A 22,886-nucleotide genomic window follows, 5' to 3' on the forward strand; every position below is an offset into this window, starting at 1 on the left:
CTGGCTACCATTCTAACTTGTTATTATGGCATCCGTGCAGCTTCTTCTTGTAAAGGAATTGATGACATCCCTTGGCTGAAAAAAAAACTTCTCCCCATGTGGCATCTAGCCTTCACCCATCTCTTGGGGGAAGAAGCCACATCTGTTTGAGACCCCATCTCCTCCTTTTCTCCACTGACCAAGGGGCTGTAGCCCCTGGAGGCCTCCAGGGTCAAAGCAGCCCACATAAGCCTGCCCTCTCCGTGGCCTTTCCTCCAAGCAGAACCTGCAGTCGAGGTAGGCACTGCCACCGTTGCAGCAGAGGCCAGCCAGGGGCTGATGGCACGCCCAGACTCCTGTGGGGCATGGTCCTGGTCCATAGCTGCCGTCCTGCACACTAAGCAGGATATTAGCGATGGCTGTTTTGCTAGAAACCCCTCTGCTAGCCACTTGAAAAGCATTTGGAGTGTGCTTTTAGCTCTAGAAATGGATCGAAGAATTCCTTTGATCCTAGAGTTATGTTCAACGTGGCTATGTGAGCATACTTCATTTACAGAGGAATGAGGGTTATGATTAAGTGAGTTTTCCAGATAGCTGAAGTATAACTCTTTAAATGCCTAAATTTTGTTCAGGATTTTACTGTTTTGTAATAGTTGATAAAACTTTTTTCCTATGATTTTTTATAAACTTTCTTGCCCTACTAACCAGAAAACAGTCACACCTTAGTTTATGACTGGGGTTGGACCAAAATCTCATTTAGAAATATATTGTCTTTCATTTAGAAGCCATAATATGATATCCAACTTGTTTCAACAGTTCATAAACATGTTTGAATATGCCTAAAAAATAATCTTTATCAGGGAACACAGGAAGGTGTGGATAAGCGCTTCAGTTTGGGGATGGAGACTGTGATAGGACAGGAGAGAGGACTTCCATTTTTCAGTTTATACCCACGGGTATTAAATGTTTTTTCCTCCACCTTGAATATATATTATTTGCTTATATAATAAAAATTAATTTAAAACATTTAGAATTATATATAATATTATATAAGATTATTAATATTGATGAATAATATATTATTAACTTTATATATATAAAGAAATATTAAAGCTAGGGGCTGGGTTCCCTGTCTAGCTCCCCAAAGTCTGTTCAACTCACGATGTAGTGGGTAACAGCTAGAGTGGATATCAGACATCAGCCCCCTGTGTACTCTGTTTCTATGGAAAACCTGAGCCCCAGAAACGCTTCCTTCTTGCTGCTTTCTCCCCACCTGTCCCACATTCTAATAAATGCTGCCCTAGAAGTAGGATCAGACTCCTTCCCTGTCTTCAGTGGTCACGGCAGCAGGAAGCCCATTCTCCTCCAAGGACGGTCAAAAAAGGGGACTCCAGGGACTTCCCTGGTGGCGCAGTGGTTAAGAATCCACCTACCCATGCAGGGGACACGGGTCCGAGCCCTGGTCTAGGAAGATCCCACATGCCGCGGAGCAACTAAGCCTGTGCGCCACAACTACTGAGCCTGTGCTCTAGAGCCCACAAGCCACAACTACTGAGCCCACGTGCTGCAACTACTGAAGCCCACGTGCCTAGAGCCCACGCTCCGCAAATAGAGAAGCCACCGCAATGAGAAGCCTGTGCACTGCAACGAAGAGTAGCCCCCACTCGCCGCAACTAGAGAAGTCCCGCGCGCAGCAACGAAGACCCAATGCAGCCAAAAATAAATAAATAAAATAAATGAATTTATTAAAAAAAAAAAAAGAGGGGACTCCGCATGCCTAAGCCTTCTATGTGGGAGAGAAAGGCACCATGCTTGGTCTGTCTCACACTTTTCCTGTTTGGCTTCTCCTGACAATACAATGAGATAAGTATTATTATCAGGAAACTGAGGCTTTGAGAGATCTAGTAACATCCCTGTGATTTCTCCCCTAATAATTTGACAGCACTATTTCAACCTATAAGATTGTGCACTGTCCTTTATAATTCGGTGACCCTCCAGCAGAATCATTTCTTTATAAGAGGCCTATGAAAGTCAAGTGTGGGTAAGCACTTTGGACATTGCCTGAGGTTTAGTCAGGTCCTCTGAACCTATTAGAAGGTGAACAACATGAGGGCAGGAACCTGTTCCGAGCACTTTTGTATCTGCATTGCCTAGCACCATCCTGGAAGCACGGTCTATTCCCCATAAATATTGTTTGCTTAACAAGAAACATTATTGTTTGCTCTGCTCTGCTTCCTAAGAGAGAAAATTGGAATCATATAGCTTAGAAAAATTGTCAACAACAGATATTGAAACAAGAAAAATATTTTCTCATGAACCTTCAGTTGATTAGGAAATTTAAATAACTAAAGTGCTGTAAGAAAAGATCTTGGCTTACGAGCCATCCATTTATAGGAACAAGTTGAAGGGGAATCCATGGTGAGTTAGAACAGTGTGGCAGGCTCCAAAACCTAATGACCTGGTAGAATATGAGTAATGCTCTTCCTAGGTGGGAATGCCTGGTCCCAACTCCACATAACCAACTTTTAAGGCACCTCTTAGAAAGCAAACTAAAAGATGGGGCAATGTACACAGCCTTTAATTTGAAGCATAATCTGTGGTTAGTGATTCCTTTCGGTAACTCAAATTGCTAAAGGAGAGAAAAGAGCCCATTTTTTCTCAGCTGTAAAGGAGCATGCCTCTAATAATAACTAACATTTACTTGATTTTCACAATGTGATAGTCTCTCTAAATGCTGTAGTTTATTGCATTCTCACTACAACCTTATGGGTTAGATATAATTATTATCTCCATTTTTACAGAAAACTAAGGTTAGCAGATATTAAACTATTAGTTAATAGTGGAGCTGGTATTAGAACCAAGGTCTGGCTGACCCCAAAGCCCTCTGTAGACTGTCTCTCTTGGAATACAAAGACTAGTTGCCTCCCGATATGATGGGGAAATTGAGGAGACTGGTCCTGCAGACAGTCCATCTGAGCTCACCCACTTATGGATTCAGGGGTCAAAAGCTCCTATTCGGACCAAGAATGACCGTTGGAATTTGGCAATGTCAAGGCCAGTCCTGGGCTGCGCTAGTATCCACTTGAGGTTAGTGGTTACAAATTGAAAATAAGACCAGTCAGCATGATGGTATGTTTCTCCAATGATGTTTCACTGGGTGCTGGCAGACAGAAGATGAAGAATTAGATTCTATCAGGGTTATGGTTTTCCCAAGGACTTAATATGGGGGGCGGGGAGAAGGAGAAAGAGAGAGAGGGGTAGAGAGGGAGAGATGGATTTGAAGGTGTATGTAAGAGAGAAATGATAATAATAAACATAGAGACTAGGGTGGTTAAAAGAGGAAGGAAGGTCAAGAGGAGAGTGAGGAACAGAGAAAAGATCATGGGATAAGTAAATTATAGGAGCTGTTGGGGGTCAAGGAGACATTGGGTTAGGATAACAGAAAGAATAAGCTGCAAAGATAGGAGGTGGTGGTTGGAGAGTGGGATGCTTGGCGTTGAGACTACAGTTGGTGTCACTCTGAGAGCAGGGAGCTGGGATAGTTGGAGATCCAGGAAGGGAGAGGAAGTTGAAGAGTTGAGAGACCAGCGTATGAGAAGAATCCATTAGGTAGAATTGGAAATAAGAATTATCATGGGGATGGTGTTGGGGGAAGTGACAGGGATCCAGATGCCAATATCTTCAAGGAATGAGGTAGAATAACACAATGGCTGCAGGGAGTAGGGGTGGTGGGCCATGTGGTCTCTTATTTTCAAGGAGAGTCAGGTTTCCATTAGAGTAAGGAATTGAAAGAAACATTCAGAGAAGAGGCTGAAGATATTGGGGATTGTGGTGAACCGTGAATTCCTGAGGGCAAATAGAGGTTTCTAGGAGGTGGGAGGGGATGGATTGATGCGTGCAAACATTCACCCAAGCACATTCACTTCTCGGATTTGAGAGCTCAGATTGTCACGGGTGGGGGGGGGGGGAAGAAGAAGATAGAGAGATAGGCTAGGCAGCTCAAGAATGGTTACTTTGGGGAGTTCCCTGATGGCCTAGTGGTTAGGATTCTGGGCTTTCACTGCTGTGGCCCTGGTTCAATCCCTGCAGGCTGCACACAGTGCAGCCAAAACAAAAAACAAAAAACAAAAAGAAGAAGAAGAAGAATGGATACCTTGGTGAGGAAGAAGGACAGTCTCAACCTGGTCCCCAGCCATTCCTCTGTGAGCACTCCGGCCAAAGTGGCTTCTTTCTGTCCTCCATGGTAATTTGGGTAATTTGTAAACTGACAGTGGAAAACCCAGAGACGACTAAGAGTTTACAGAATGAGAAGACCTTGGCACTGATCCGGGAGCCCTCAGTCTGCTGCAGCTGGTGATCTGATCAGTCTGAGACTATACAAGGCCATTGCCCAGGACATTGCCCAGACTGTTGACTCTCCAACTATCAGTGTCCAAGGACAGGGATGGAGAAGAGACAACCATTTTCCATGTTTGCTCTTTCCTTCCTCTGGCTTTCTCCCAGCAGCTCTCTAGAGCACATCCCCATAGCCCAGGGCCCTCCCAGGCAAGCAGTCAGTCAGTTCTGGTGGAAAACACATAATGCATCTGCATAGGTTATTCGGGCCACTGACCCAAATAGGGAGATTCCCGCAATCTGACGTGAATTTCTTTAGGACCTACAACTCGGACTTTCAGACCCTAACTTCTGTTCCTATATTCTGTATTTGAAACCTCTCGACAATAGAAGGAGCACCGCTCTGCTCTCCCCAGACACACCACACACACACACACACACACACACACACAGAGAGACACCCATCACAGTTCTGTGCAGTCATCCATAAGTTACTTAACCTCTGAGCCCCAGTTTCCCTACCTGTGAAATGGAGACATATTGCCTTCCTTGCTCGAACCACGTAGTCTCTTAAGAGGAGGAAATATTGTTTGGAGTGGAGTTAGAATTCAGGTTCAGAAACAAGGAGATGGTTGGGAGTATTGAAAGCTCCTCCTTCCTTGCTGCAAGAAATATTCAAGCTCTGAAAATTCTGCCTCTCCCCATGAAAAGCACAGAAAAACGATTTCCCAAGCATCGGAGTAGTACAGACATAGTACAAAAAAGCAGGGATCGTTTTAAAACTGGTTATGCTCTAATTTGTAATGAAAGGTCGAAGAGGGTGGGGGTGGGGAAGCCACCCTCCAGCCGGGAATTGGGAGGCAGCGCGCTCGCCGCTGCCGAGCTTAACGGCCGCGGTCGCCTAGCAACGGGCGGCGGGGGTGGGCGCGGGGAGCTCGCCGCCGTTGCTGCGCGCTCTCGGGTCTGCTGGACCCACCAGGAAACTTTGGGGCTCCTGGGCGCCGAGGCGTCGACGCTAGACCCAGCGGACGCCGCGATGCTCCCCGCGGGCTGAGGGCAGAGGATGAGGTCGCGGCCCTGCGCGCCCGGCCGGGCGATCCGTGGGGTCGCACCCACGGAAAGTTGGCGCGCACCTGTCCGCGCCCGGAAGACGCTTGGTCCCTGGGTGGAACTGCCCCCCCTGCCAAGTTTCTTTGACAATTTCTTACCCCTAGTGGATGGGGCATCTGGGACCCCGCGTGGCCCCCGGTTCACGGATTCCGGTCGCTGCGGGAGAGAAACCCGCGCTTTTCTAAGAGACCTACGACGGTAGCTGATGCTTAATCCATTAGCCCTGAATGGTTGCGATTCTATTTTTGTTTTCTGCTTTTCTTCTTCCTCCAGACAGTGAGTTTGTGGAAGAAGCCTCATCCGCGCCCTACAGCCCCGAGGAGTTAGGTAAGTCTGCCCCTTTTGGTTTTTCTTCTCGAAATCCAGCCCGAGAACCGGGAATCTGGGGGGCGCCCGGGTCCAATCAGCCAGAGGGGTGGAGGGAAACGGTCAGGGAACACACTTCCCCAGCTGTACGTTCCCTTCGCGGTGAGAACTGGCCTTTTCCTGGCGCGTATGCTTTGGAGGTGGCAGGGAAAGTGTCAGCTGTGCCGTGTGTGTGTGTGTGTGTGTGTGTGTGTGTGTGTGTGTGTGTGTGTGTGTGTGTCTCCAGGTCCGTGGTGCTGCTCCCTGGAGCGCGGCCCAACAAACTTCCCGATCTGGGGGCCTCTGCAAGCAGCCTGACTCATCCTGCCTGGAACGATGCGGTGCGGGCTGGCTCAGTCTAGCCAGTACCTGCCCCAAGAAGGACATCGTGTGGCTAGTTCCTAACCTGAATTTAATGAAGTCCAGGGCCATAAACGTTCTGGTAATTAAATTTCAAGACTTGGGAGCTGCGTTCCTCCCTGATTTGTTTCTTCTTCAGGTGTCTGGGAACAGGGCATTTCATCTTCCTGTGCCTGTCGTTCTAAGTGTAGATTTGTGGTGGGTGAACGCGACGGTCTTGTCAGAGACAGACTTCCTCCTGTGAAGAGAAGGAAATTTGCATTGTCGGGATCCCTCTAAGTGTTCCTGCCGCCCAGTCTCACTTGGTGGCTTTTGATGGGTTTTTGTTTTTTGTTTTTCTCATTCTAGGGTTTAGTTAAGCTGCTAAAAATCTGGGCTGTCAAGTCTGTCCTTGCTGTTCTTTTATCACCAGCGTGCCTGCCTGCCATGAAATGACAGCTGTTTAAAACCCTGTATCCACACTAAGGCTCTCAGCCTTGGGTACCGTGTGTCTGGTCAGCCTCTCCTCCTGGGCTGTATGTCCTCAGCAAGTCCCACACCACCTGAAGTAAAATTCCACCGCAGCAAGGACTTTCATCCTTTTCTAGGAGCCAGGTACCCAAAATAGGTCTGGATCAAGGATGGCGTTGTGAGGCAGGGAAGAGGACCTTGTTTTATTCAGAAGATGTGTTTCTGAAAAGTTGTGAGGCAATCACATCTCTGGAAATGGAATCATAAATTAAATGCATGAGCAAAACTAGCTTTTAAAGGTACACCATGGTGAGTCTTTTCATGAAATGAAAATGACAAACCGTAGCTTTGCATGGAGCAGTTTATTAAGAGGGCAGATTCTTGGTGATCTGCTCCACATGTGTTGAATTGTGTATTAATGACACCAGAATTGGTACCATTGCATTCACAGAATGGTTTATGTACCAGAAAGGCCCAGGTGATGGACCCTTTTTGGTTTTCATCTCTTCCCCCCACCCCACCCCCCACCCCCAGCAGACTGGACGGCCCAGCTGAGGTGCTGATCAGTAGGGAGAGCCCTTCAGATTAGCAGTAGAAAACTCAGGAAGTAACCTTTTTTCTCTTCAGCCCTTCTGTGGGAAAAGCCCAGTTTCTCAAGAGGAGATGAGAGTGTTATAGGAATCCTGGTCCCTCCTGGGCTCTGGGATGGCAGGATGATTGAGAATATAAAACACAAGTCAGAGTTTGAGACCAGGGTTCTGGGTGCTTCACCTTCCTTAGCAGATACGTTAACCAGTCTGTTTTCTCATCTTTGAAAAGCTGGGGTTGTGCCAGGTGGCCTCTAGGCATCATCCAGTTCCAGCCTCCTGAGACGGTAAGCCAAAGGAGGCCCATAGCTACGGGTATTTATTATTTAAATTCGGGTGCCATGCTGTTTGGGTGTGTGGTAGCTCCAAAGGGTTTTTCTCTTCCTGACAGAGCAGCTCATTGGATGAGACTGCATTGTTTCCATGCTATTCAGGTCAAAGAGGGAGCTGGCCTTTCTCCCTTGGAAAGAGTTGTGATACTTTTGGGTGCTTTTCTAAGTCACACAGCAGGAAAGATGCCTCCTACAGCAGTTGATGAGTTTGTCCAGCAGCCATTTTTTCTGGAGCACAGAAGAGCACAGATTCACCCCCTGGCCAGGATCTAAGGGAACTGGAGAAGAGGTGGAGGGAGGTCATAAACACTTAGTTTGAATTCTATCACTGCACTTACCTGTGACCTGTGACAGTTTAGCAGGTGACTAAACTGCTCTGGGCCTCAGTTATCTCAACCTAATTGGAGACCTTGCATGGCTGGGGTCAATGGTGTGTGTAGAGTCCTAGCCCGATGTGTAGTATGTGCAGGTATTCAGGAAGTGCTTCTTGCTGTTACTTTATTAGTAGTATTCATTTGAAAGACACTTATTTCCTGTGCATGATGGAATAGCTCTCTCATCAATTGTCCCAACCCATTAACTAAAACCATTTTCATTTCTAGAAATTTCTCTGCAACTTACCTAGTCTCCAAACACAGATTCTTAGGAATGGTGATCAGGTCGATTGAATTATTTAGTGATTTATTCTTGGAGCAGCGTGTGGAATGGTGTTCCATCTGGGGTCTTCGGTGACGATCCCACTACTTTCTTGTGGCATGTTAGGTAGTTGGTTTTGCCTCCAAATTTTCACGTAAGTCTCCAAATGAACTACGACTTGCTCTTTGGGGGATTTATTCTCAGTGTTGTGGCAAGATCATGTAACGGAATTAAGTAACCAAAAAGGGGTTTTTGAAAAGAATGGAAAAAGGAGCCTATCTCTAGATGAATGCTGTATTGAAGGTGTCCTCTCATGGAGAGTCCAGAAATATGCCCTCTCTCCTGTGATGGTACCACTTTCTACACCTGTCCATAGTCTTTCTATAGTCCCACCCATAGGTAGAAGTGATGGCCATCTGAGGGGGTGAGAAAGAATGCATGGAGAGTTGGGATGAATGCAGATGTGATCATGTCTGCCCGTCTAATAACCTGTATCAACTTCCCACTACCTGGAGGATAGACATTTGGCTAGCCATGGGAGGACCTCCATGATTTGCGTCACCCCCAGCCACCATAACCTTCTAATTACATTGAACTATGGGACAGTCCTCTAACTGCAGCTCTCTTCCTGTTGCCTGCCTGCCTTTCCTCCCCCTTCTCTCCTCCTCCCCGGCTGGCTCCTACCCCTCTTTGAACACTAAGTCCATGTGTCATGTGCCCCTAGTGGTTCTTAACCCTAGACGTTAGAATCAGGGGAGCTATTAAAAGTCCCAAGACCGAGTCCTAACCAATTACATCAAAATCCCTGGAGTGTGGACCAAAGCATCAGTGTTTCATCAGTGTGTACTTTAAAAATTGGATCTCAGTGATTCCAGTGTGTAGCCATGGTTGTTAGCTACCATACTAGGTTGTGGTCACCACACTTTTCTTTGCAAATCTAGCAGCGAGCCCAGTGCCTGGCACATGGTAAGTCTTCAGTAAATGCTCGTTGAATATGTGAGTGAGGGTCACCGCTGAGATGCTTTGTCTTTTCATGTTTATATACTCCTAAAATTGGCCTGCTTGTCATAACAGTGCCTTGGGGCACTTGAATCCTTTGACCTTTGACCTATATCTCTCTCCTTTGTTCATTCCTTAGGCTTAACCAGTTTATTTTCTTTCTTAAAAACTGAAATCCTAAAACCACTTTTTAGCATAAAAGTAACACATGCTGACTTTAGAAAATTTGAACATTAGAAAGAATAGGGGGAAAGTTCACTCCCTCACCATCCAAAAGCACAGGGATGTGTCCTTGTTTCCATAACTTGTCCTAATTTGCTGCCCTTATGGGAGTTGCTTGACCCTCTGGCACACCTCGTTGAGCTCAGTTGATGCTCTCTTTTGCTCAGACCCTGTGAACTTTCCTGAGTTCCAAAAGGAGTGCTCATGAGAATAGCATTCTTGGGAGAGAGCAGGGCCAATGCCCCCAGGGCCAGTGTACCATGAGAAAGGGTTTTCTTGTGCTATTCTTGCCTTCCTCATTCAAGCAGGATGTAGGGGCTTTATTAGAATAAATGATAACAGTTGTGTAGCTTCTTTAAAATAATGACTTAAATGTTTGCCAGCCCACCCCCTAGCCCTCCTAAAATAGGAGATGAGATTGCATTGTTGGATAAAAGTACTTACATCTTTCAGAGCGCAGCAGCTGGTAAGTATAAATTTAGGATAGATAGCCTAACTGCTACAACAAACAAGCCCAAATGTCAGTGGCTTAACACCGCAAAGGCGGTGTTTGTTGCTTGTGTTGTAGTCTAGTGTTGAGCTGTCGAGAGCTCTGCTCCATGTGGTCATGAAGAGCCCCAGGCTCCTTCCCTGCCTTGGCTCCATCCTACCCTACAGCATCAGGTTCCTTCACTGGATCCTTTGAATCCATTTGGCAGACAAGTCAATAAGGTGAGCAAGACCAAGGTATGCTCACCGATGGTTGTCTCAGCCTGGAGGTAACACACTGACCTTCCCTCATATTCCAAAGGCGGAAGCTAGTCCCATAACCTCATCCACATGGAAGGAGACTGGGAAACGTAGTCTAGTAATGTGCCAGGAAGAAGAGGAGTGCACTTGCATTGGTGATCACCAGCTTTCACATGCCTCTTATTGTTCTAACCACAATGACTGAGCTACATCCTGGTCTTTGTATTGTTTAGGATACTGGTTTGGCTGCTACAACCAAGGCTAAAATGACAGTGACTGAAATAAGAAACAAGTTAAATTCTCTTTCACTTGGAGCATAAGCAATCCAGTGCTGATATGGTGGCTTCGTTGTCCTCTGATAGACTCAAATGGAGCTTCCATGCAGTGAGCTAAGGTGGCTGCTTCAGATCCCACCATCACATCCACATTCCAGTCTATAGGAAAGAGAGAAGGAAAGTGGAGGGCATAACCTAAAAGCTGCACGCATTATTTCACTTACATTCCTTTGGACTGAACTTTAGTCAGATGGCCATACCTAACTCCAAGAAGGCTGGGAAATCTGGGTGGGAGTAAGGTGGAGTCTATTACTGGAAAGATGATTGAGTAGGATACAGGGAGAAAGAGGTGCTGGTTAACGAGTAATCTTTTCAATCAGTTCTAGGAAGCATGTCTTAGTGGTTAAGTGCATGGACTCGGAATCATACTCTGTGTATGGTTTGAATTTTGTCCCACCTCTTATTCGCTCTATGACCTTGGGCAAGTTACTTCATCTATATCTGCTTCCTAACCTGTAAAATCATGTGGTGGCTCTTTTCTGATGTTCTTCCAGACCCACTCACCATCCTTCACTACCCTGGTCTGTGCCCTGGAAAACTTACCTTTTGGAATGTAGCCTCTGGCTTCCAGTTTGGCCAGTGAGAGGTACTGGCAGCATATGGGAGGGTGGAGACCAAGAGATGTCAGGGTACTTAGTCCCTTCCTGTCAGGCTGTGGGATAATGTGGCTGGATTAGTTTAGGCCACTGCTTCCTCTCTTACAGCATCAGATCGTGCTGGGTTCTGGAACCTCCCCTTCTGACTGAGGGGTGGCTCCCACGTGGCTTGCCCCGGGCTGCTTCTCCGTCCCGTTTTCCCTTAACCCGCCCATCACACTTTGATCTGCAGTCCCTTCATCAGACTCTCTTCAGTCACTTTTTTGGAGCATACCATCCACTTCCTCTTAGGACCCTAGCTGATATGATGGGGGTAATAATAGTATCAGCCTCAGACCGTGGTGGTGAGGGCAAATGGGTTTTAGAAGGAACCCTTGAATGTCGTAACCATCATTAAATGTTTACTGTGTTTCATGTCCCTAGCCGAATGCTCCTATCCCTTCAGGCATGGTCAAACCTTCTGAAAGGCCTGACTTTTGACGTATAAATGAAATAACATGGCCATTCATCTCCTCTTCCCCACCCCGTGTTAGGAAGATGCAGCAAGACCTAAGAGTAGTGAACAAATCTCTTCCAGCATCCAAAGTTTTCTTCCCTCCCATCATATGGGGATGAATAAGGAGAAAGATCCTGGGCCTTTATTATTATTCACCTACTCTATGGTGGGCACTTTACAGGTGTAAACAGTCTACCCAGCTTCCCGGCTTGGGGTTTAAATCATGTCACCCACATGGATAGCCCCAAATATAATGATTTCCAAGGATTTGCCTGCCCATATTACTAACAAATCAAGTCTTTCTCTAAGGCTACCCTCTAATTTTAGGCCCAAGAATTCTCGGGGGTGCTTGTTTGCATCCACAGCTTCAGTTCTGGCTGCTCTAGCCTTTTGCCAAGGGAGCTGGAATCCAGATACACCTCACTGAGGCCAGTGGACACCTGTGTTACTGTTCCACGTGCTCTTTCTTCAGAAACCGGTGACCACATGACACAGTCATGGCTGCTGCTGCCCCTGCTTACACCAGGACCTGCAGGCTTGGTGTTTGTTCGCCTGCTGGGAGCCTGACTGATTTCCCAGTGTCCTGCCCTGTGCTGGCCGCAGAGTAGGCCCAGGGCCTTCTAACCATTGCACAAGCCCAGACTCACCGAGGGTCTGGGATCAGATTGGCTACCTTCCCAGCTCTGAGCTGGTCTCTAAACGGCCAGGGCCATTCACCCCATCCCTGGATCCACCCCCAGATCTCTCCACCCTTAGAAGCCTATCTGTCCTCCTTATTCCTCCCCCCAGCTCCGAGCATAGCTTCTGAGAGGGAGGGAGTTTTCACCCCAGTTTAACTTTTCCTAAGGATGATTGACAGTGGAAAATTCAATTCCCTTCACAGGAAACCTCACCCTACCACAGGGGTGTGGTCTGGCCTCCCCGCTCCAACAAAACAATCACAGAAAGGCTCGCCACTGTTACAGTTCCCTAAACCTGGGCACTCAAGGCTCTTCCACAATTGATCCTGTTAAGTTTATCAACTCATTTCATCCTCAGAACAACTCAGTGAAGCAGAAGGAATTATTTTCACCTCATGGAGGAGGAGACAGAGGTTCAGAGGGGTTAAATTATCTGCCCAATGTCACACAGCTAGTTAAAGGCAAAACTTCCATTCAAAATGTCATCTCTGGCTCCAGAGCCAATCTCAGTTTCTTGGAGAGGAGAATATACAAGTTGCCCTCCTCCCAGGCGGATTTGGTGGTGGGCTGAATGCTATAAATGATGTAAAAGGAACTAGCCCAGGGCCTGCCAGTACAGTATATGGCTGTTGGGTACGTTCTCTGTTGAATAAATGAATGAATAGTAGGTGCTGAAAACCATATATATATATTTTTTTCTTTAGACCACCAAATAATGATTAATATGCTCCAAAGGAATTTTCCATAACGGGATCTGAAGCAACAACCAGAAAACTCTTCCTAGCTTCCTTCATTTAGTTCCTGCTGTTCCCACTCTGTGTTACAGGGCCAAGTCCCTGGGACAGGAAACCTCTTATGGTTTCCTGATGGTACTGACGCCATTTCTAAAGGAAACTAGACCTTGGAAGCAGCACAGTTTGGGGCGGGACAGTGGCAGCCTGGAGGGGAATCTGAAAGCATAACTGAGGGCAGGTGGACTTGGGTCTGGGTGTAAAACTCATCCCGACTCCCCTAATGTTTGTGAAGTGACACTACTCATTGCCCAGGAGGTAAGATTTTATTTCAGGGTGTTCTCCTTGGGAGGGAGAATGGAGTAGGAAGGGGAAAATGACAATCAATTCTGGGAGATAAATGGTTATCTACCTTGGCTAAAAGAGCAAGGAAGGTGGTATGGAATAGTGGGATAAAATACACACACACACACACACACACACACAGGAAAATGGAAAGGGCATTTTCCTTGCCAAAGAGATGTTTTACTAGAAAAATATAGGACTGTGTCCAGTCATTCCTGAATGTTAAACACAAACCACCTAGAAACCATGATATTTCATCAATTGTTAAGGACTTCCTGAGTCTAAAGAGTGTAAAATAACCAGCTTGATCTGTTCAAGAATGCTGATTATGGTTTCTGGGTCACATTCTTACTGAATGATCTTTCTGGAATATGTCCTGTTGGTTTTGGTTTCTCTCAAGTCAGTTGTGCCCATGGTGGTTGCATTAAAATGGCTTGCTGGGACTTGTCAGCTCTCACTGTCTCTCCTGGGTTACCCCTTCCCCTTTTCTCCTTTCTCCCCGCTTCTGACTCCCTGCCTCCCCCGCCCCCACCTCCGCCTCAGTTCCCCTCAGTCCGTCCCCTCCCCCTTTCCCCTCTTGCTGCCTCTTTCCTGTTCCCATGTTAAGTTGGAATACAGACAGAAAAGGCAGTGCTTGCCTTGCTAGGGCCCTCTGCCAGAAAAATGGAACAGGTCAAATTATAAAAAAGGATTAAAAAAGAATGCTCTTTGGCAAAATGGGGGAAACAGATGTTCAGGGGTGGTTTTGCTGTCTCGGGCTGTCTGCCGCCTGCTGAAACACACTCCTTATAGGATAGCTAGATACAGAAATTCATCATCATGGCACACATGTGGTTGTTTTAATGTCAAATCTGTATCTATATATTTGTCTCTGCTTAATTCTCCTCTCTCCGTGACCTTTGTAGCCCCAAATCCAGAGTTGGCAAGATTACTGACCACCTGATAGAAAGATTTATTTTCAGCCTCTTCTCAGAGGGATTTTTTTTTTTTTCCTGGCTAGGAAATTTTTATTTATTTAAAAAAATTATTGAAATATAAATTTTTGTACAGCAAAGTGATTCAGTTATACTTATATATATATATATATATAATTTTTCAGATTCTTTTCCTTTATAGGTTATTACAAGATATTGAGTTCCCTGTGCTGTACAGTAGGTCCTTGTTGATTACCTATTTTATATATAGTAGTGTGTATATGTTAATCCCAAACTCCTAATTTATCCCTCCCCTCCTTTCCCCTTTGGTAACCACAAGTTTGTTTTACAAGTCTGTGAGTCTATTTCTGTTTTCTAAATAAGTTCATTCGTATCATTTTTGTTTTTAGATTCCACATGTGAATGACCTCATATGATATTTGTCTTTCTCTGTCTGACTTACTTAGTATGATAAGCTCTAGGTCCATCCATGTGGTTACAAATGGCATTATTTCATTCTTTTTTTTAATGAGTAATATTCCATTGTATATATATATACCACATCTTTATCCATTGATCAGTTGATAGACACTTGTGTTGCTTCCATGTCCGGGCTATTGTAAACAGTGCTGCAGTAAACATTGGGGTGCGTGTATTTTTTCTAATTATAGTTTTCTCTGGATATATGCCCAGGTGTGGGATTGCTGGATCATATGGTAACATTATTTTTGTTTTTTTAAGGAACCTCCATACTGTTTGCACCAATTTACATTCCTACCAACAGTGTAGGAGGGTTGCCTTTTCTCCACACCCTCAAGGGGCTTTTTTTAAAGACTACCAGGAAGAGTGGACACTGGGGCTGCTTTCAGGTCACTGTAAATATTTTATGGAAACTTCAGGTTCTTAAGAAAATAGAGAAGGAACTTGTGGCTGCAGAACCTGGTCTGAAATGAGCCCTACGGAAAGTTCATGGTTGAAGGTCTCCTGCTGGGACTTGTAACCTGCCAGAGGTCCTTTGCTTCTGTCTCCCAAAAGGCTTGCCATTTACTGGCTGTTGACCAGAAATAAAAGTCCGTTACGTAGCCCCTGTGGTTGGCCAGCCAGAGAATTCAGACTATCTCCTTTAGAAAAATATTTCCCTTTTGGCTCTAAAAGCCATTTCCACCACAGACTCAAAAGAGGGATTCCAGATTCTGAACATTTGCTGTAGACTGAGGAGTGTGGCAGGCTGTTTCCGTGCCTGTCTGACCCTTGTGTGGGTTAACCTCACATGCCCACCTGGTGCCTCCCCCTCTAGTGGTTCCCCCTTGTCGTGTAGGAGTGTAACGAGCATCCAGTGAGTGAGCACATCTAAAGCGCCTAGAACAGTGCCTGACAGATGACCAGTGTTTAGTAAATGTTACCCTGATTTTACTGCTTTCCTTTTCTCCCCGCCTTCCTTCACATCCCTCATCACTTTCAAGTATGTCTTCCTTCCCTGAGCTCCATTGTTTCTTCTCCCCTATTCTGTTCATCTAGTGACACTGAAAGAAAAGGGGAAAGAGAATCAATTACGAAAGTATAAAGCTAGAGCTGCCACCAGCCCAAACAGTGCCTCTGAGCAAATTAGAAAAAAGCATCCCCTCCAAGTGGATGAAGAGCAGAGTCCATGTTCCCAGTTTAGCGAGTAGAGGGCAAGCTGGATTTTAGCCCCACACCTCTGCTTCGTTCAATCTGTCAGCCCGGCACTCTTGTGCAGTGAACGGCTTATACAACTGGACATGGTAGCCTGGATTCCCCACTCCCAGCCTTCTCTTGGATATTTTTTCCCTTTTCTGGGAACTCTTTCAGTGTTGCGTAACTACTAGAAAGCCTAAATTCTTCCTTGAATAGTCCTTTTTTAAAAAAATAACAACAAAATATTTTTATTAGGTGTTAATTGGATACTTTAGATATGATACGAAGTTGGGATATTAGTTGAATAGAATGCAAACAAGTAGACATATTTTTTTTCTAGATAACAAAGTCTCTGCTCAGTTATCTGACTGACATAGCATTAGGGATATAGAAGTAAGCAAGGCAGTCACAGGCCTTGCTCTCTGGAGAGAGGGCAGTCATTAAAATATAATTACACAAATTATTATTTAATTGCCCTTGTAACAAGTTCTTTTTTTAAATTTTATTTTTTTATACGGCAGGTTCTTATTAGTTATCTATTTTATACATATTAGTGTATACATGTCAATTCCAATCTCCCAATTCATCTCACCACCACCACCACCGCCCCCGCCACTTTCCCCCCTTGGTGTCCATACATTTGTTCTCTACATCTTTGTCTCTGTTTCTGCCTTGCAAACTGGTTCATCTGTACCATTTTTCTAGATTCCACATATATGCGTTAATATACAATATTTGTTTTTCTCTTTCTGACTTAATTCACGCTGTATGACAGTCTCTAGGTCCATCCACGTCTCTACAAATGACCCAATTTCGTTGCTTTTTATGGCTAATATTCCATTGTATATATGTACCACATCTTCTTTATCTGTTCGTCTGTCGATGGGCGTTTAGGTTGCTTCCATGACCTGGCTATATTAAATAGTGCTGCAATGAACACTGGGGTGCATGTGTCTTTTTGAAATATGGTTTTCTCTGGGTATATGCCCAGTAGTGGGATTGCTGGGTCATATGGTAGTTCTAATTTTAGTTTTTTAAGGAACCTCCGTACTGTTCTCCATAGTGGTTGTATCACTTTACATTCCCACCAGCAGTGCAAGAGGGTTCCCTTTTCTCCACACCCTCTCCAGCATTTGTTGTTTGTAGATTTTCTGATGCTGCTCATTCTAACTGGTGTGAGGTGATACTCACTGTAGTTTTGATTTGCATTTCTTTAATACTTAGTGATGTTGAGCAGCTTTTCATGTGCCTCTTGGCCATCTGTATGTCTTCTTTGGAGAGATGTCTGTTTAGGTCTTCTGCCCATTTTTGGATTGGGTTGTTTTTTTTTTAATATTGAGCTGCATTGAATAGTTCTTTTAAATAGATTCCCCCAAATTATTTACACTATTTTGCCCAAGTTCTGATTTCCTGAATAAAAACTGTGTCTGAAACTTGCACTACTTATGCCAATAGTTAACCCAAAATTACTTACTCCAGTTCAAATGGCATTTTAGAATGTATTAAAATAAAAAGAGCTCATATTTGTGGAGGGCTTTTCATGTGTAGGTGTCTTGCTAAGAACTTTACGTCAGGAATATCAAAGCAATGCTGCGAAGCAGGTACTATTGTTTCCCTCATTTGACGGTTGGAGAGTTGGAGCTTAGACAAGTTCAATAACTTGCCAAGTCACACCTGGGAAGTGGTGGAGCTGGGGCTTGAGCCTAGCTTTGTTCTCTCTTGCTGGGATTCCTAACCTCTGTCCTCAATTCCAGAGCAAGTTACTAGAACCCAAACTCCTGATTCTCAGTGGCTGATTCTTGGCAGAACCATGATTTGCATCCAGGCCTATCTGACTGTAAAATAATGGGCTGACCCATTTACAATGCTGCCTACCACTTGCCACACACTGTAGGCTGGGCTTGGGGACACGAGGGTGAATGAGAAATAATCCTTCCCTGGGAGAGAAAGACCAATTAATAGAAAAGTTTACAATGTGGTACTCTGGCTCCTCCAGACCAGTGGGCCCTTATTGACTGTGTGACCTTGTGTAGGTTATCTAAGCTTTCTAGGCTTTACCCATCTGTGATATGGGAATGCACATACCTACTTCATAGGGTAGTTGGGAGGGATTAAATGAGATGATACGCACATACACACACACACACACACACACACACACAAAGTGATTAGCACATAGTTGGCACTCCATGAGTGGTTACAGTTATTTTTTATTGTGGTGAGTGCTATATAGGAAGTATTTAAGGGACCGTGGGACCCCTGAGAAGAGGAACCTGACTCAGTCATGGAGGTCAAGGGGAAGCCAGGCAGGCTTACTGGAGGTCATCCACCTTTCACAGCATGTGCTGCAAGAGGAAGGGTACAGGGCATGAACAGGTTATGTCTGTGTTAGGACAGCTGGTGGCAGCCAAAGTCAGCTCCTCCTCTGGGGTCCCCGAAACTGAGTTCTGAATACTGGAGTGAAGGTGAATGAAGCGGAATCTTCTCCCTTGTACATGCCCAGGTTGAGCATGGAAACTCCACAAAGTGGGACTGTAACCTCATTAACTCTTTTTTTTTTTTTTTTTTTTTTTGTGTTACGTGGGCCTCTTACTGCCGTGGCCCCTCCCATTGCGGAGCACAGGCTCCGGACACAGCCTCAGCGGCCATGGCTCACGGGCCTAGCCGCTCCGTGGCATGTGGGATCTTCCCGGACTGGGGCACGAACCCGTGTCCCCTGCATCGGCAGGTAGACTCTCAACCACTGCGCCACCAGGGAAGCTCCCCTCATGAACTCTTTCCTCAAAATGCCGTGCACATCCTGATGACTTACAGGGTCTGTTTGTCCCACTCTTAAAAGGCCTTTAAATTTGGCATGGTAGGGTTCAGTGGGACAAAGCTGTTACACTGTGTCCATTTGAATTTCACTCCTTTTTCCATTATTATCATCATTATTGCTTTCTACTACTGTCAGCTTGACATTGCACACTGTTTGCCAAATGAGAGACTGAGGAATCCTCTAAAGCAAGTATAGCGATATCACTCACGAAGGCAGGTAATTGTCAGAATTCGCAAAATCTAAACTGGGTATCCAAAAATAGAGGATACCCAGTTAAATTTCAGATAAACAGCAAATGAGTTTTTTAGTAGTATATATATGTCCCTTGCAATATTGGGGACATAATATACTAAAAACTTTCGTTGCTTATCTGATATTCACATCCAGCTGGTGGTGTCTGGCAGCTCTGGGTGTGGTGTGGGAGCAGCCTCTGGGGGTGCTCTGCTTTTCATGTCAGATTTTAGCTTGCTCTGTTAGAAGGTGTGGTAAAACATGGCTCAGGTCCTGTCACTGGGTATTTAGTCTCCACTGGACTCCACTTAGGTGCTTACCTTATTGAGAACTGATGGCTGACGGGTGCGCTATTTTATCAATTAGAAAATGGTTGTTGGAAATTAGCCCTTCCTACAGCAGAAATCCTGAACAGCTTCAGGGATTCGATGCATGCTTATTTTGCATAATATATAAACACGGGAGCATTTGCCTGCTCCTGGATGGGCTCCATGACTTATGGAGTCTGGATACTGAGGTTTTGGTTTTCCCCATTCTCTCTTGTAACAGAAGCTCAGGTCTGATCTACTCGTTTAGAGCATCTTCGTGTCCTCATTGGAGGGAACACCCAGTGCCCTCTTTCCTTAATGCATGGTTCCTCAGCCTGGGCTAGACCATCACCAGAGGGGGTGATGTATATATGGGGGAGGGGGCCCTGCCTCATGAGAAAACCTAGTTTATTGTTATGCAGTGATCATTATTAGAACACTTTCTTTGAGGGAGCTGAAACCTGATTTCCTGTTTCTTGCACCCAGTTGTCCATGTTTTACCTTTTAGAGCTTTCAAACATTTTTTTTTTTCACTGTGACCCTACATAAAGATACACTTTGTAGACTCATACAAATTTGAATATAAGTATAACTAAGACAGAAGTTTCATGGACTAGCAATTACTCCTTATTAGACTGGCTGCATCTGATATTTTCCACCTTGTTCTATTTTATTTACTTAAAATGCTGATTAACCTGTTCAGTTGATTTCCACTAATAGGTTGCCTACTACCATTTGAAAAACAATGCTCTAGAGTGTTTATAGTAAACACAGAGTCAGTCTGTACCTCTTTTCTTTCTGTAAGCTCTCAAAATATTTTAAGATGGCTATCAAATTGTATCTTAATCTTTTCTCCCTACTAGGTCTCTTGTTTTATTATTATTTTTTAATTGAAGTATAGTTGATTTACAATATTGTGTTAGTTTCAGGTGTAGAGCAAAGTGATTCAGTTTTACATATATGTGTATATATATTCTTTTTTCTCTTCTTTGCCGTTATAGTTTATTACAAGATATTGAATATAGTTCCCTGTGCTATTCAGTAAATCCTGTTGTTTATCTATTTTATACGTAGTAGTGTGCACCTGTTAATCCCATACTCCCACTTTATCCCTCCCCCTTACCCCTTTGGTAACCATAAGTTTATTTTCTATGTCTGTGAGTCTATTTCTTTTTGTAAATAAGTTCATGTGTACTATTTTTTTAGATTCCACATATAAGTGATATCATATAATATTTGTCTGACTTACTTCACTTAGTATGATAATCTCTAGGTCCATCCATGTTGCTGCAAGTGGCATTATTTCATTCTTTTTTTATGGCTGACTAGCATTCCACTGTATATATATACCACATCTTCTTTATCCATTTATCTGTCGATGGGCCCTTAGGTTGCTTCCGTGTCTTGGCTATTGTAAACAGTACTGGTATGAACATGGAGTTGCATGTATCTTTTCAAATTAGAGCTTTCGTCTTTTCTGGGTATATGCCCAGGAGTGGGATTGCCAGATCATATGGTAACTCTATTTTTAGTTTTTTAAGAAACGTCCATACTGTTTTCCACAGTGGCTGTAGGTCTCTTTTTTAATATGCTCTGGTTTCTCCATCGATTCCCATGCTGCTCAACCTCTGCTGAGTGCTTTCGAAGAGGAAAGTTTTGTTTCAACCTGGCACCGAGAACCGAGCCTGACCTCACATATAACTTGACCAATATTGACCATAGTGGGATCATCAGATCCCTTGACCTCAACCCCCCACCCAAGTTAATATCATTCCATTACTCAATACCCATCGGGTTAGTTATTTAATTATTTTAAATTCACCTAAAAAACCTAAGCTAGCCCATTTTTTCCTGTTTTGTTTGTAAGGATCTCTTGAGATATTTTTCCTAGCTAGGGTGTGGGAGGGGCTTAGATCAAGATGCCTACCGTTCATATTTCCTGGATCTACCAATTGAATATTCCCAAACTCGAGAAACGTCAACGGAAGAAGCTGTGTGTCTAGGACCGTCTAGCACAGCAATAATTAAAGCTTCTCTAAAATGGCCATATTTTGAAAGAAAATGGATAACAGGTTAGTAATCGTAGCTGATAATTATGGAGTATGTGCTGCATGTTAAGAGCTGAGAGCTTTACCTGCAAGTGACTCATGAATTTCTCACAACCCTTTGAGGCAAATACTGTTGTAACCACTACTTCTCAAAAGAAGAAAAACTGAGCTTTAGTCAAGTCATATAACTAATAAATGACAGAAGGGAAGTTGAGCCCAGGCCTGTCTCACTCCTCAGCTTTTGTTTTAGAATACTTAACTGCCCCCCACAGACTGAAAACCACCCCTGGTTGTTTTGAAAGAGATGATGTATGTAACACGCTTAGGGCAGTGCGTTTGTGGAGGCTTAGTAGAGTTTATTGCCTTCCCTAAAGAAAGGGAAGAACTTAGTAACAAGTTCAGGTCCCTAGCAGCCCCCAGGAGTCTGTGAAAAGTGTCTGCACCCATCACTGGCTGCACAGGGCCGGCCTCAGAGCGCTCTGCAGCGGTGCAGTGGGTCTGGAGCCCGGGGAGCATCTCTCCCGTCCAGGGGAGCCTGGAGAGGGAGCTGTGTGTATGCAAGGCAACGTAGTGTAGCGTCAAGATCAAGAACTCTGCTTGGAAGAACAGGTTTGAATCCTGGCCCTGTCACTTTTGAGCCATGTGATCTCGGGAGATTCCTATAACCTGGGGCCCAGCCCCTTTTCCTCATGCGTAAAACAAGGATAATGAAGCCTACCATGCAGCGTGTTATGTAGCGATGAAATGAGGTAACATATGAAATCACCTGGTACAGAGGAGACACACTGTTCCGTACTTGCTCACTCGAGACAGAAAACTGGGTTTTGATCATTCTCCTGCTACAATGCTTCTTGCTTGTTCCCTCATTTAGGTTGGGATTCTGAGTGCACAGAAATGTAGGTCCCCAAATATCCTAAACCAGGGGTTCTCGAAGTGTGGTCCGTGGACCAGCAGCATCAGCATCATCTGGGAACTTGTTAGATTAAAAGTGCGATTCTGGGGCCCCACCCTGAGCTGCTGAATCAGAAACTCAAGGGTGGGACCCAGCAGTCTGTTGTAGCAAGCTCTTCTGGTGACTTTGATGCAGCTCACGTTTAAGAACCACTGCCTTACTGGCACTGAGCATCCTAGGTCTTCCCTGTTTTCAACAAGACTCAGATGGGGCTTCCCTGGTGGCGCAGTGGTTGAGAGTCCACCTGCCGATGCAGGGGACACGGGTTCGTGCCCCGGTCCGGGAAGATCCCACATGCTGCGGAGCGTCTGGGCCCGTGAGCCATGGCTTTTGAGCCTGCGCGTCCGGAGCCTGTGCTCCGCAACGGGAGAGGCCACAACAGTGAGAGGCCCACATACCGAAAAAAAAAAAAAAAAAAAACTCAGATGAAGGCTGTAGAGAGATTGCATCTTTCACGTGGTGACCAACGTGGAGTTCACTTTCAGGTTGTTTCCATTTAATCCTTTTATTATTCTTCATCCCAAATTGGTCATTTTCTGACGTTCCTTTTCTCTCTTCCACTTAATTTGAAACTCATATTGTTTGACACTCATAAGGTATTACATCCTAAAGGATGACTGGAAAGGGACCATTCCCAGATGCTGGGTAAAGGAGGCTCGTAACATTCCTAAGGAACTCATCCCGGGGTGCTC

General features: G+C 44.9%; 1 protein-coding gene and 1 long non-coding RNA gene across 10 annotated transcripts in view; one reads left to right on the top strand and one right to left on the bottom strand.

Annotated features, from left to right (window-relative positions):
* Nucleotides 1-22,886, top strand: part of AMOTL1 (angiomotin like 1) — a 175,618-nt gene that overhangs the window by 36,705 nt on the left and 116,027 nt on the right. For all 9 annotated transcript variants that reach the window (XM_067750736.1, XM_067750738.1, XM_067750735.1 and 6 more), the window contains one exon: nucleotides 5,698-5,751. In XM_067750736.1, coding sequence (XP_067606837.1) covers nucleotides 5,698-5,751 — 54 coding nt within the window. The remainder of the gene's footprint in view (nucleotides 1-5,697; nucleotides 5,752-22,886) is intronic.
* Nucleotides 1,700-5,916, bottom strand: LOC137230751 (uncharacterized). Its single transcript, XR_010946240.1, has 3 exons — nucleotides 5,523-5,916; nucleotides 4,837-4,976; nucleotides 1,700-1,826 (listed from the first exon to the last, which is right to left on the bottom strand). It is a non-coding gene; the product is annotated as an uncharacterized lncRNA (long non-coding RNA).

Source organism: Pseudorca crassidens, chromosome 9, assembly GCF_039906515.1.
Source record: "Pseudorca crassidens isolate mPseCra1 chromosome 9, mPseCra1.hap1, whole genome shotgun sequence".
NCBI classification, from domain to species: domain Eukaryota; kingdom Metazoa; phylum Chordata; class Mammalia; order Artiodactyla; family Delphinidae; genus Pseudorca; species Pseudorca crassidens.